Source organism: Sander lucioperca, unplaced genomic scaffold, assembly GCF_008315115.2.
Source record: "Sander lucioperca isolate FBNREF2018 unplaced genomic scaffold, SLUC_FBN_1.2 Unpl_2, whole genome shotgun sequence".
NCBI classification, from domain to species: Eukaryota; Metazoa; Chordata; class Actinopteri; order Perciformes; family Percidae; genus Sander; species Sander lucioperca.
The window spans coordinates 67727-81625 of record NW_023396241.1 but is presented as its reverse complement, the minus strand read 5'-3'; the positions used below and the strand labels follow the sequence as shown (position 1 = coordinate 81625).

At 42.8% G+C, this 13899-nt stretch overlaps 1 protein-coding gene across 1 annotated transcript in view; it reads left to right on the top strand.

The window, feature by feature from the left end:
• The window catches only part of LOC116064075 (GTPase IMAP family member 6-like), a 33494-nt gene that overhangs the window by 1982 nt on the left and 17613 nt on the right, over window positions 1-13899 (top strand). The window contains exon 2 of the mRNA XM_031319122.1: window positions 9952-10688. Coding sequence (XP_031174982.1) covers window positions 9952-10688 — 737 coding nt within the window. The remainder of the gene's footprint in view (window positions 1-9951; window positions 10689-13899) is intronic.

Below are 13899 nucleotides of genomic sequence, written 5' to 3'. Positions count from 1 at the left end.
AGAGATGTGTCCAGTATGGAAGCATTAAGATAACCTGGTGTGGAGTCAAGGCATGCGCTAATATCAAAATCACCTGTCGCGCATGTACAGTTCAGAGTCTGTTGACAACCTGTGGTTACACCCAAGTACCGAGAACCCGTAGGTTGAGGTCTTTCAATGCATAGTGCATGTGACAAATTTTTCATCAGGCTGTGATGAAATTGTCCAATGCTATCAGACGCTTTTTCATTCTTGGTTGTGAACATAGTACCGTTAGGCGCACGCACTAAGTGACTCGCAAAACCCTCACAGGGTGAAGGTTGGTAGGAAGCCGAATAATACTGACCCCCCCTCTTCCCTCACATCTTTAAGAGCTGTCAAAGCACAGATAACTTCAGTTAAGTTCAATGAGTGTGGTTTTACTGGAGTAGCCTGTTTTTGTGAGTGAGGAAATAGTGAACAAACATAACAAGATTCATTATAACCCACATCACGCGTGAATTTCTTAATTAGGCCAAGCCATACATTAGTAGAAAATGCATCATTTTCATCAGAAAAAGAACTCCATCTATTAGACAAACTTTCAAAAGTCTGAGTCAAATGTGGTGTATTGTCAGATGTGGAAGGTGAAGTTACTTCAAGGTAAAAAGAGCCAAAGGGAATTCTCCCTAATGTCCTAATACACACAACATAATAGCCTTGGTCTGTGTACTGAGCATTGTTCAATGTTAACAATATTGCTGTTGTGGAGTAATCTACTTTCTTTATTGCTAGTCTACCAGTTAAGTTTGTTTGGTCATTAGGAACCTCATAGCCCCAATTAGCTCTTCCTGTATGCCAAACAGCCTGTTTCCAAGAGGAACATACAGGTCCTCTCTGTGTCTTAAATCCAGAGTATTCTGGAGCATAGCATACATACACCTCTGCTCCTCCCATCTCCGCTTTCTCGTGTCCGCATCACACATAATCACATGGTTGAAGCATAAGAGTAGTCGTTGTGTTAACCATTATAGTAACATTTGCTCTGTGGTACCTGTTGTACTCTGAACGCCATCTACTCCTAGACGTGGAAGGTGTTGAACGCGTCACTCGCCGTTGCCCTCCCCCACCATGTTCCTCACTAGTGTCCCTAGTGTGTTTGTGGGTGTCAGTATCATTAGGAGAAGAAATGTTAGGAGCAATGGTTACATCAATCAGTAGTTTATCATACTTTTCTACAATCAAAATTGTAAAAACCACAAATGCAGAAATGAAAAACATACACATTAGAAACCTGGACCCCCCGAATCTCCTCGGAGGATACCATTTCAGCCTTCTTCTATCCGGCTGCTCCATGTGTGCTTTCACAGCACTCTCCTCCTGAGTGTGTGTGCTTTTGAGCACTCTGCTCTGAGTCTCAGAGGAATGTCTGATGCTTTTTAGTAAGCAAACGAATGTGCTGTGAGTGTCTGAGCAGCATGTGTGTGTGCTCTTCAGGAATGTGCAGTCACACTCCTGCTGCTGCAAAGAATATTAACAGCACGATACCAGTATTGTAGGTCTCGCTGTGCCTGTGATGTGTTGAAAAACAGTGAGAAACTCCAGTTTCCCTGTTGGTTCAGAGATAGCACAGAAACGCCGTCTGTCAGGCTATCTCTTAATCGATTTCTGTCGTCGGTGACTCAGCAGGGACCTGCTCGTCACTTGTCGTTGGTTCTGCCAGAACCTGTCCTCCCTCTCCTGGATCTGGGACCTTCCTGCAGTGTGATGCGTGTATCCAGGTAGCTCTCTCAGCTACTTTCACTGCCGTGTGTGTGACCAGGAGAATCTGGAATGGTCCACTCCATCTGCTGGATTGCCAATTCCTCCTCCTGAAGTTTTTTACCACCACGAAATCCCCAGGTTTAAGTTTATGTAGCTGCCCTTCAGCTGGTTTAGGCAGACCTGCTGAAACCTGAGTTCTTATGGTAGAGAGAGAAGAAGAAAGTTGAGTGCAGTATTTCAACATTTCATGTTCACATAGAGTTGTGTTTGGGATCTGCGCTCTTGGCACTTCTGTCCTTACATAAGGAGGTCTCGCAAACAAAATCTCATATGGACTGAGATTGGAGCGAGATCGTTTTCGCATCCTCATGTACATTAAAACTAGAGGTAAAGCCTTTGTCCAAGGAAGGCCTGTGTCTGCGCAGCATTTAGCTAGCTTTGTTTTTAATGTCCTATTTTCCCTTTCCACCGCCCCTGAGCTCTGCGGATGATAAGAACAATGTGTTGTGATGTTTATTCCAATAAACAGACTTATCTGTGTTATTGCTGAGTTTACAAAATTAGCTCCGTTGTCACTAGACACATGACTCGGAATTCCCCATCTTGGAATTATTTCTGTCATTAGAGCTTTTGCCACCACTGAAGCTGTCTGTTTTGTGGCAGGAAACACTTCCACCCATTTAGAAAACATATCAACCATAACAAGGCAATGTTTTTTCCCCTCTGATGGTGTCAGCTCCACAAAATCCATCATCAGGTGTTCAAATGGTCTTGTTGGTGGCTGGTGTGCTGCCTGTTGTGTTACCTTCACTGCTTTGCCAATGTTGTGTTGTGCGCATATAATGCAAGCTTTACAAAATTTTTCTGCAAATGTTGTGAAGCCCTTTGTAAACCATGTCTGACTTACAGACTCTGGAAGTGAGATTTGTTCTTCTGCAGTGTGAGCTAAAGTGTCGAGTGATAGGGGCAAGTGTGCAGCTGCTTTAGCTGCATCAGCACATGTGTTACCCCTAGAGACAGCATCTAATGCTCCTGTGTGTGCAGTGCATTTACATACAGCTACCTGTGTTGGTAGTAGGATGGCAGTTAAGAGATCATTGATCAATTGATGATGTAAAATGGGCCTACCATCAGATTTCAGAAGATTCCGGTGTTTCCATAGTGCACCAAAGTCGTGCACCACCCCAAAAGCATACCTGGAATCCATGTAGATGGTTAACGATGAACTGTCAGCCAACTTACATGCTTCAGTGAGTGCAATCAGCTCGGCTGCCTGTGCAGAAAAATGTTTTGGGAGAGATTTAGCACTTAACGTAGCTGTGTCAGACACTACTGCAAACCCTACCTGTCCCTGTCCTGTTTCTGGGCAGCGAGATGCTGACCCATCTACATACAAAATGAGATCTGGGTTTTCCAATGGAGTATCAGAAAGATCTGGACAAGGTGTGCATGTTTGCTCCAGTTCTGCCAGACAATCGTGTGGTTCTCCCTCGTCTGGTGTAGGCAAAAGAGAAGCTGGGTTAAGTACAGTGCAACGTTTAACTGTCACATTAGCCATATCAAGCAGACATGTGTGATATCTTAGGTATCGTGCTGCAGACAAATGTGAAGCTTTTTGTTCAAGTAGGATTAGTGAGACAGCATGTGGAACTAACAAAGTGAGTGGAGCATATCCTACAATGTCCCTAGATGCAGCCAAAGCTTTTTCAGCTGCTGCTACAGCCCTGAGACAAAGTGGAAGTCCTGCAGCAACTGGGTCCAGTTTAGCTGAGAAATAGGCTACAGGTCTGAGTCTGTCTCCATGCGGCTGCAGGAGAACAGATGTCATGCATCCTAAACGCTCATCCACTGTCTGAGTGAAATGGAGATTAGGATTTGGTAAACCTAAGGTAGGCGGACTTTGAAAAGCCTTTTTGAGATTTACAAAGGCCTGCTCAGCCTCTGTCGTCCAAGTTATGGGATCGTGTGCAGTCAGATTCTTACCGTGTATTATGTCCATCAATGGTTGAACATGTTGAGCATAATTTGGGATGAAAACATGACAGTATGAACACATTCCCAAAAATGACATCATTTGTTTTTTAGTCACAGGTTTTGGTAGGGAAACAATTGCCTCAATCCGCGAAGGAGACAAGGTTTTCCCTTTTGCTGAAATGTCATGTCCCAGGAAGTGAACCTCCTGTTTTACAAATTGCAATTTTGTCAGACTGGCTTTGTGTCCCTCAGTTGCAAGATGACACAAAAGCGCAATCGTGTCTCACTCACACATCTCTTTTGTGGAGCTCGCAATCAATATATCATCGACGTACTGCAACAAACTTGAACCCGGGCTGAGTGTTAGACTCTCCAGGCTGTCGCGCAGTGCATCATTGTAAATGGTTAGAGATTCAGTGTAGCCCTGACAAAGTCGTGTGAAAGTGTATGGTTTTCCATCAAACAGGAAAGTAAACCAGAACTGACTTTCTTTATCCACCGGGACACTGAAAAATGCATTAGAGAAATCGACCACCGAAAACCAGGCAGCGTCACCTCTAATCCCCTGTAAAATAGTGTACAGATTCGGTACATGTGGCACGCGTGTGTGCACAGCTGCATTTACAGCTTTTAAGTCTTGTACAAAACGCCATTCCGTTGGGAGATCTTTAGCCCGTATTTTCTTTACAGGAAAAATTGGTGTTCGCACAGGAGAATCTGGACACGGAACAATAACTCCAGCAGTCAATAGGGAGTTAAAAACGGGTCGGATTCCATCAATCGCTTCCTGCTTTAATGGATACTGATGTTTTTGTGGCCTGAAGTCCGAACGTGGCATTATGACTACAGGCTGGCAATTTTTAATCAACCCTACGCCCAAAGGTGACGTGGTACTTCTGCTAGAAGTGGTGATACATCAGTGGGTAAACCATCATGTTTACCGTGCAAAAAGGTGTCCGTTGTAGACACAGGTTCATTCAAAATGAGAACACTGCGAACACAAGACACACGTCGGGATAAAAGTTTTCTATAATATCCTGTTGAGGGAGAAAATGAAATACAGTTATCAGCCGTGTCAGTCCAGTCAGTCAGTTTTTCACAAGTCATAACGTTTTCTGCTTATCAGTCAAGATAACAGCCACTGCACATGTGTGTGTGTGCCAGTAGGCATAAGATAACTCAAGCTCATCTCTGGACTGCTCCAAAAACATATCAACATATTCTTTGCCCGGATCCAGTGAGACAAAAGAAATACAATGTATTTCTTGTGGCTCCTTCAGCTTAGCCAAAGGTGACACAATTTGTTTTACTTCAGTCAGGAGATTTATGGCCTGACAAAGAGTAATGTCCCAAAGAAATGTGAACAAGTATTTGCTTTTTGATTTTAACAAAAACATGTCATCCAAAGAATGATTTTTATCAAGACGCACAACTTTAAGGCCAGTGGGGGTAGGAATTATTCCTATTCCAAAAAGACACATCAGATCTCTGCCCAACAAATTCACAGGACACACAGGTGAGAGCAAAAATGCGCATTTTACTCTCCTCTCTGGTTCTGGATCTTCAGGATCTGTGTGTACACAAGTCATAGGGACTGTGAATCTTTCTGGCAGCACCATTCCACTAGCACTCCTAGAGAGAACGAGCCTACCAGAAAGCTTTTGATTTGGAAACAATGATTTTTTCAAAACTGAATTTGTAGCCCCCGAATCAACCAGAAATTCTATGTCTCGTCCTTGCACTTTTAACACAGTTGTAGGTAGTTTTTTATACACATCAGACTGATACATTGAATAAGTAGGCACACTCTCTACTAATTGTTTCTTTTCAATATGCTGTATTGCGTCTATTATGATTTGACTATCATATGGGGGAGGTGTTTGTGGCGTGCAGGAAAGCGTGTCTTCATTGCAAGCCTGAATATTTGTGTGTGTGTGTGTGTTACCCTCCTCAAATGGTGCAGCCGTGGGTCCCAGTCCTTCAGTCCCACCACTATGTTCCTCCCCCTCCTTCTGTCAATCTGCATACTGATGAGGGTCACTGTGCTGTTCTTTTGACGAATTCGTTTTGGCGTGAGGACAGTCATAGGACACAATCATTGTCCTTTCTCCCCACACTTGTAGCATGTTTCTTTATCTACTGCCGGAAGGTTGTCTCGGCCTCTGCCTCTTCCTCTGTTCCTGCCCCGGAATCCACTTTTGTTGCCGCTCCTGGAAGCCCCTCTCCCTACCTGTGACAGTGTCGTCACTGTTTTCAGGAGAGTCAGCTGTGCATTGTCATTGTCTTGTCGTCTTTTTCTCTCTGCTTTTTCATTGGTATCATTTAAGATTGCCTCAGTGTGTCTGGCATGCCTGAAAATCTCAGTCAGACATGAATCTTGCCATCCAATGCAGGTCTTCTTTACGTGAGCTCGAATGTCTGGGAGCAGTCCACCCATAAATGTATTTTTAAAATGGGCTTCCCAAAGTTCAACAACCGCTCCGGTTGCGTCAGTGCTTGCAATGCCACTGTGTCGGTTGAAAATTGCAGCCATTCTGTGTTGGAAATCTTCCACTCCCTCTCCTTTCATCTGCTTGGTGTTTGTCACACGTGTCATGTTGATTTTATGTGGAAACGTGGTTTCCAAGCCGGTGAAGAGTGTCTCCATCACATCATTGTAATCATTGTTTAGTCTTCTGGTAAGAGTTGGGTGATGGATGAACGGGCCCCGATACTTCGCACGGCTTTGAGCTTTCATTACCCATAATAACAGAAGCTAGTATACTATTTTCTTTTTCAATGTGGTCGTCACCTCAAGGCTTAGTTTTTTTTTCGGCAGACTTTGCAAAATCCGGTACAGCCCTGCAGACAAAAATCTCTTAACAGTTAAGAACGTGTTCTTAAACTATTTTATTTCCTTCTGCAGTCTGTCTCTAAATAGTCAAGAACTCGCTTGGAGTGTTTTAGTCTATTTGTATTTAGGCCTTCTGCCTAATTTTAGTTAGTTTTCTGTTTCTAACTCTTGATCAGCCTGACGTCTGTCCCTTCTGTTAATCTCTTGCCATGCTGTGTCAGAGAAATAATCAGATATATGCCTGTTTCTGCAAGAGAATGTCACTTCTAACCCAGTTATATTTTTTGTCTTTACCAAAATGACCCCAGCAATATAATATTACTCAATTTCCAAATCTCAGAATTAGTTTCACTAATTTTTAACAAAAAATTATTATGATTTTCCACACAACTCGTTTAGAATGTTTGTTCAAAATCTTGAATTCACAATCCAATTGAAATTATTTGATTTTAGATCTTACCCGTACTGTTTGAAATTTCTTCATTGGATCGGAGTGGAGAAGCAGTCTAGAGTCCTCCGCAGTCTGACCCTCTGTCTCTCTGAAAAAGTCTTTATAATCGAGGTTAAAGAGGCAGGCTGATCGTTGATCCCCTGGTTTGCAAGACCTCAGGCCCACGGAGGTCTCCGTCCGTTCCCACACCCGATCCTGCCGACCAACGCCAATTTGTAGTGGAAGTTTTCTTGTTAACAGCAGGAGAGTAGATTAAAAACACAAGTAATGAAACTAATGAAATAAAATTTTGCCATTACGAGCAGATCATATCATAATACTATTTCACATTGTAATATTTTTATTTTTAATCTTTTGCATGTGTGTGTGCTGCTGTGCGTCCTTGTGTGCGTGCGATGTGCACGAGCCTAGGATCATTTTACTAATGCTCTGTTAAAATAACCATGAAATGCTGCCATATTGACTTTAGACCAGGTTTTTGTTGGTCAATAGCGCGATCACTTTCCCCTGCCTCAAGATAGCAATACTCCCAGAATGCACCTCAACATACCTCCCGGTAAGACCAGCACACCCATGAACGCAAAGATGAGCCCAAGTGCATTTGTTATTTAAATGACGTGGGCGCTGGACGGGAAACTGACAACTGCGTCGGTCTTAAACTAGCAAAGACACTTGCATCAGGCTTTGCGCTGCGCCGGGTGCAAGATAGGGACCTTAAAATTTAAAGTAATACCATGGCTTTGGATGACGTTATGTAGAGATTATTCTCGCATTGCCAAACCATCCACACACTGCAGACCGGAGGAAGGTCTGTCTAGTCCACACAGCATTCCTGGATGGGAGAAAAACATGCTCTGGTTTATTGGCATTTCTTTAAACCAATCACAATCCTCTTGGGCAGAGGAGCTGCTGTAAAATAGTTGTGCAACAGAAAACTCAGATTGGACAGATAGTCTAGCTAGCTGTCTGGATTTACTCTGCAGAGATCTGAGGAGCAGTTAACCATAGTCCTCAGAAATCCACCAGAGGTTAGAACGCCAACACAAAGAAAGAGGAAGGTCCCTTTCCTCTTTCTTTGTGTTTGCGGCCATCTGGCGTTGGTGAGTAGGAGTCTTTGCAGTGGCGAACTGTGTGGTAGTTTCCTTAGCGCCCGCTGGTCTGGTGGATGTCCTCTGGAAGACAAGTCATGCCTTCGTTTTTCTTACTCCAAGCTTCTTCCCTTGTGAACACCTCCGCTCTCTTCACACACTACGGTCCGATCTGCACACTGCTGTTTACCTTTTCCTGCTACAACAGAAATCCCACGGTACTTCAGCGAGAGACTAGAGCTAGCCTTCAGTAATACTATTACTTTACAAGGATCAGACATAATTTGGCCCGTTTCCATATAGTTACATAGTCACTGATATGGTCATAACCACTACAGTGCTCTATTACCTATTTTTGAGAGTGAAATAAACAAAAACAAAAAATTGTTATCGACAGTAATCACATACATATAGCGATCAAGATTAACGTAAAAATTGCCCGGAGTTCTCCTTTAAGGTTGACAAACACAGAGTTTAAACTACCCACAACATGTTAACTAGGGGTGTCACGACACCAAAAATTAATAAATAAATGAAATAATAAAATAGCACGATTCTCGTTGCCGATTTCGATACCACAGTAAAAAAAATAAGTACTTTAACTTGAAACATGAACATTCTTTATTAAAATATTTGAAAAATATCAAAATGTCATAACAAGACATACAAAATATGTGCAATAGAGCATAGAACAACATAATAAAGTGCAATTAATGGTCATAGTGCAACAACTAGTGTCCCCAGACACATTCCAGACTTCCAGGCATCTTTTCAAAAGGTACTGTGCAAAAACAACAGTGTTTCTAACAGTGGCGTGACCAGAGACGTGACAAACCCCGGGTAAATATTGGAGATATATTTGAAAAATGAAGACAGCTTAGAGCCCAAAAGGATGCCCAGTTGGCTAATTTCCTCCTGAACAGGTAGCTAAGCATTAGCTTCAGGCTAACTTATCACGGCTACAAGGGACGGGCACTTTATGTCATTTCAACATTCTTGTACTCATGTTGAATTATATAGCTAGAGTACCCGAGTTGGTTACTCGCAAAACAATTGACACACAGCCAGTAAAGTGACTCAGACGGGTCCTGGCTAAACGCCGCCATGCTAACGGCTAACGTTACCGGAGGACCAGGCAAGCGGGCCACAGCTGTTTACAACGTGTAGCCTGTTCAGCGGTGAGTTATTTTAAGCCAAGAGAGGGGGCTGTAAATCAGGAGGAGAGGACCGTGAGTTTGCAGTGAACATGCCGTTTTTTAGGTCGGGTAGAATCTCTTGTTCATTTTTTTTCTAAAGATATGTCCCATGGACCAGAAGTAGAAGGGCGTGACTTTGGCCACTTGTTTGTGACCTCCTTCTTCTGAATGGATCGACTGGAACACTGTGAAACGTATACTGCCCCCGTCAGTTCTGGAAGAGGCGCAGCACCGATGCTGCTAACACTGGCATCGTCGCTAACGGTGCCTACGGTGCTTAAAGAAAACGGGCATCGTCGGTGTTTTGTCATTTTAGAACCGGAAGGTATCGGTTCTCGTGACATCCCTAATGTTAACCATGCTAGTGGTTATTGTTCACTAACCACAGTTTGTTTGGATCAACTCTTATTTTACCATCAGCTCAAAGATCACTGCAAAAAGGAGCAGTGGAGTTCTGCCAACCTGTTTTGTATTGTCCGGCAGATCTTGGCCGAATTCTGCAGCTCCATCCAACTCCTGCTCTGAAACTCTAAATGCACTTTTAGACAGTTAACCCCTCATGTCCACTGGGTGGGTCTCTGTCTCAGGTTTAACCAGTTAAAACACGTCTTGTCTTGTTTAGAGATGTTTTACTGACATTTTTCAAGATGGTTAACTCAAGGTTTTTATTTGTTTTGTGTCTTCCAGCTGATGATTCCAACAACCGGAGAGTGGTGCTGATCGGTCTTCCTGGAGCTGGAAAAAGTTCCTCTGGGAACACCATCTTAGGATCTGAAATGTTTGAATCAGACGGTGGCTTTGATTCAGTCAGTGCTGAAACAGTCTCTAGGTCAGCCACAGTGGAGGGTCGTAAGGTCACGGTGGTCGATACTCCAGGAATCACTGATGAAGTTCTGACTCCTCAACAGCTGTTTGAGGAGATCATGAAGTCAGTAGTAGAGGCCAGTCCAGGACCTCATGCCTTTGTTATTGTGGTCAGAATAGGTAGAATCACTGAAAAAGACATCAAACTGTTTGAGATGCTGGAAACACTGTTCAGCAGAGATGCTCATAAGTACTCCATGGTGCTTTTCACTCACGGAGACAAGCTGAAAGAAGGTCAGTCCATTGATCAGAAAATCCAGTCCAACCAACATGTGTCTGACCTGGTCTCCATGTGTGATGGTAGATTCTGTGTGTTTGACAACACAACCAAAAGAAGCAGAGAGCAGGTCAGAAAGTTCCTGAGTAAAGTAGATGAGATGGTCTCAGATAACGGTGGAGAACACTACACTGATGAGAAGTTCAGGATGGCTCAGACATTCTTTAATGAACACAGGAACCTGTCAGGTGAGACAGGTCCGTCAGGTGAGACAGGTCCGTCAGGTGAGACAGGTTCGTCAGGTGAGACAGGTTCGTCAGGTGGCAGTGGTTGGTGGGAAAGGGTTAAACTTTGGTTAGAGGAATGTTATAAATTCTTAAAATTCAAATTCTCAACCTTTCTGAATGAAATAAGGAACAAAAAGAAAGAGAAGAAGAAAGATGATTTAACCCCCCTGGTGTCCTCGGGTCCAGTCTGACCCCTTTTCAAAGTTCTCTATATCAGAAATGTGGGTTTCTTTCAACTTAATTGCCCAAAAATAACACAGATGGTTCAACGCAGCGCTCTTCACAATTAAAATGTTTAAAAAAAAAACGTCAAAGAATGTTGACTAAAATTACATAAAAGTAACAAAAGAGCCAAAAACATTGAAAAAAGCGACTAAAGGCATTGAAAGCCTCGAAAACAGCAGAATAAAGCTTTGAAAAAGCATCAAACAAACAAGGCACTAACAATGTTTTAAAAAGCAACAAAAAATGTGTCGAAAATATGTGAAAAGGGTTGATTTTCAGTTTTGACCCGGGAGCACAACACGAGGGTTAAAAACTCAACTCAAACCAGTGTCTCATTTTACATCCATCTTATATGAAGTCCAGTAGGGTATTTTTTTAAAACAATGTTCACATGGTCTAATTAGGTTTCATTCCTCCCACACTGTTTTTGGTAAAAGTTATTCTTAAAGTGTTTGTGTCTTGGTGTGAAGCACAGTCACATTATTTTATAAGCATGGAAGATTATTAAAACAGGATTAAGGACTATCTGAGCACTAAACGCACACTTCCTGTTGCTAAAACTGATTGCTGATGTAACTTGCTGTTTGTTTAATGTCTGTTGTTTTATGTAAAACTTGTTGTGTTGTCTTGGCCAAGCCCCCCATTCTGAATCTCAATTCTTAATCTTAATTCAGATACCATGACAACATTTACTGTGATGACATAAAAACCTGGATGACATTATATAACATCTGAAATCCTCCAACTGCTGCCTTGATATTATACCAACGGTCTTTTTCAAACATGTTTCAAATTGTTTGGCTTCAGATTTTCTACAGATTGTAAACATATGCAGGGCTTGAAGTTAACTTTTTTGACCACCAGTCCCTGTGGCAGGTGGATTTTTAAATCCACCTGCCACAGGGACTTTTTACCAGCCACTTTTGTTTTGCGTCATAAAGGTGAAAAACAGGAATTGCTGTGACTCTATGATCCTGTCCTGTCCTATTGATGGTAGCCTATTCGTGGACATTGCTCCGTCATCACGTGCTGTAGTATGGGGGCCCGCCTTGATAATCCTGCATAGGGGCCCGGTGTTGGCTCGTTACACCACTGATATAAGAGATGAGATGACTGACAAAATCAGGAGTAGCCTACGCCACCACAACAACAACAACAACAAGACTGGTGAATGCGCACCATAACACAAGAATTTATTTTGTATAGTTCTTAAAAATAAAAAAATAAATAAAAAGGAAACTTGTTTTGGGGAGAATAATACTTATTACTATTAATTCATTACTCTGGGCTGAGATTTCCTAGGAACCAAAAAGGCTCAGGATGCTGCAAATGTTGGTATAATATGAAAAAGGCTGGTGGATTTAAGACACAAAATAATTTATTGGATGAATCAAATATGAACATATCTGTCATTGTCAGTGACTTGTTGATCTTTACATTGTTAGTTCATTTCCTATCCTGGCCTGGGACACACACACACACACACACACACACACACACACACACACACACACACACACACTATCCTGGCCTGGGACACATTCATACAGTTTAATAAAGGACTTATTGGACTTTAACTTATCATTACACTTACAATAACGAGAGTAGCTGTCCTCAATTTAGGTCATCCTGTAGGTCTCATCTGCGTTATTTCCTGCATCCACTCTGTGCGTTTGTGTGTGTGTCTATGCGTGCGTGTGTGTGTGTGTGTGTGTGTGTGTGCGCGTCAGTATTGGGGGAATCGGAGCAGTCCAGCCCGCTGCAGAGAGCCGACAGATTGAAACAGCAGCGCTGACTTTAGAGTGAAAATCGTTCCAGCGTACATTGATGTTAAAATGTCTACATGTTGGCAGGACGGTCTGAAATGTTTTGACGGTCTTTCGCTGTACGTTTTGTTGGTAAATGTTAGATGTTCGAGTCACATACACGTCTCGTCTTCATATCAGAGACTAGGAAATGAATTTTACCCGTTCTCACTCCTGATTGGTCAGTGGCTGCAAGTGGGACTGCTGGGATTGTGTGAGTAATGAAAATGCGATAGGGGGCCCCGGCTGTCAATCAATGTCTTCCAGTGATGCGGGCCCCTGATTGGACCAGGCCCGTAAGCAACGGCGTACCCTGCTTACCGATAATTAGGTGTCTGAATCACTCAATTCTCATTGGCTACCCGCCAACGTGGCAGGTAGATTGACAGTTTCACCCGCCAATCACAAAAGTTACCCGCATTTGGCGGGTGGGCGGGTGCCAATTTCATGCCCTGAACATATGTCTTCTAAAAACAAGTCACTCTTAAAAATAACATCTTGATATGTCACTTATGACAATAATAGGCCCATATAAAAAATGTCCTTTTTTAAGTAAAATCATTAAGCTCGTTTTTTCAACAGCTTAACCTTTCCTTGTCACTAAACAACAGTTAAGATGCCTTCCAGTCGGGTTTTTGACCAAAGCACAGAGACAGCTCTTGTTAAAATCTTCAATGACATCCACTTAAACACAGACAGTGGCAAAATTTCAGTCTTAAGGCCACACTAAGAACGATAACTATAACCACAACTATAACCATAACTATAACGATATGAGCATCGACACTGCAGAACGATAATGTTCTGTAAACAGTGGTGTCAGACAAGCACGTACTGCACGCTCCAGCTGATAATAATACATAGGCTAATATACAGCAGACATTGCGACGTAAGATTACAGAATTGTCTTTGGTAATATTCTATAGAATATATTCGTGGATTCAGGTACATTTTAGGATCCAAAAAGGTCTACCGGCAGTCCCTGGGGTGCAGAACCTGCTGCCTTTTCCAGGCAACAGTGGGTGCACAGCACTACATAGAGCCAGAGATCAGATAAGAGCAGGGGGGTGGGTGTCAGATCTGAGAATGCGGTATGGAAAGAGATCACTGATGCCATCAACAGTGTTGCCATGGTAAATCTGATCTGCTGCTACATTATAACCTCTCATATCGTCAGGGACAGGTCTGCTTTGTCCCCAGAGTCAGAACTAAACATGGAGAAGCAGTGTACAGTTTT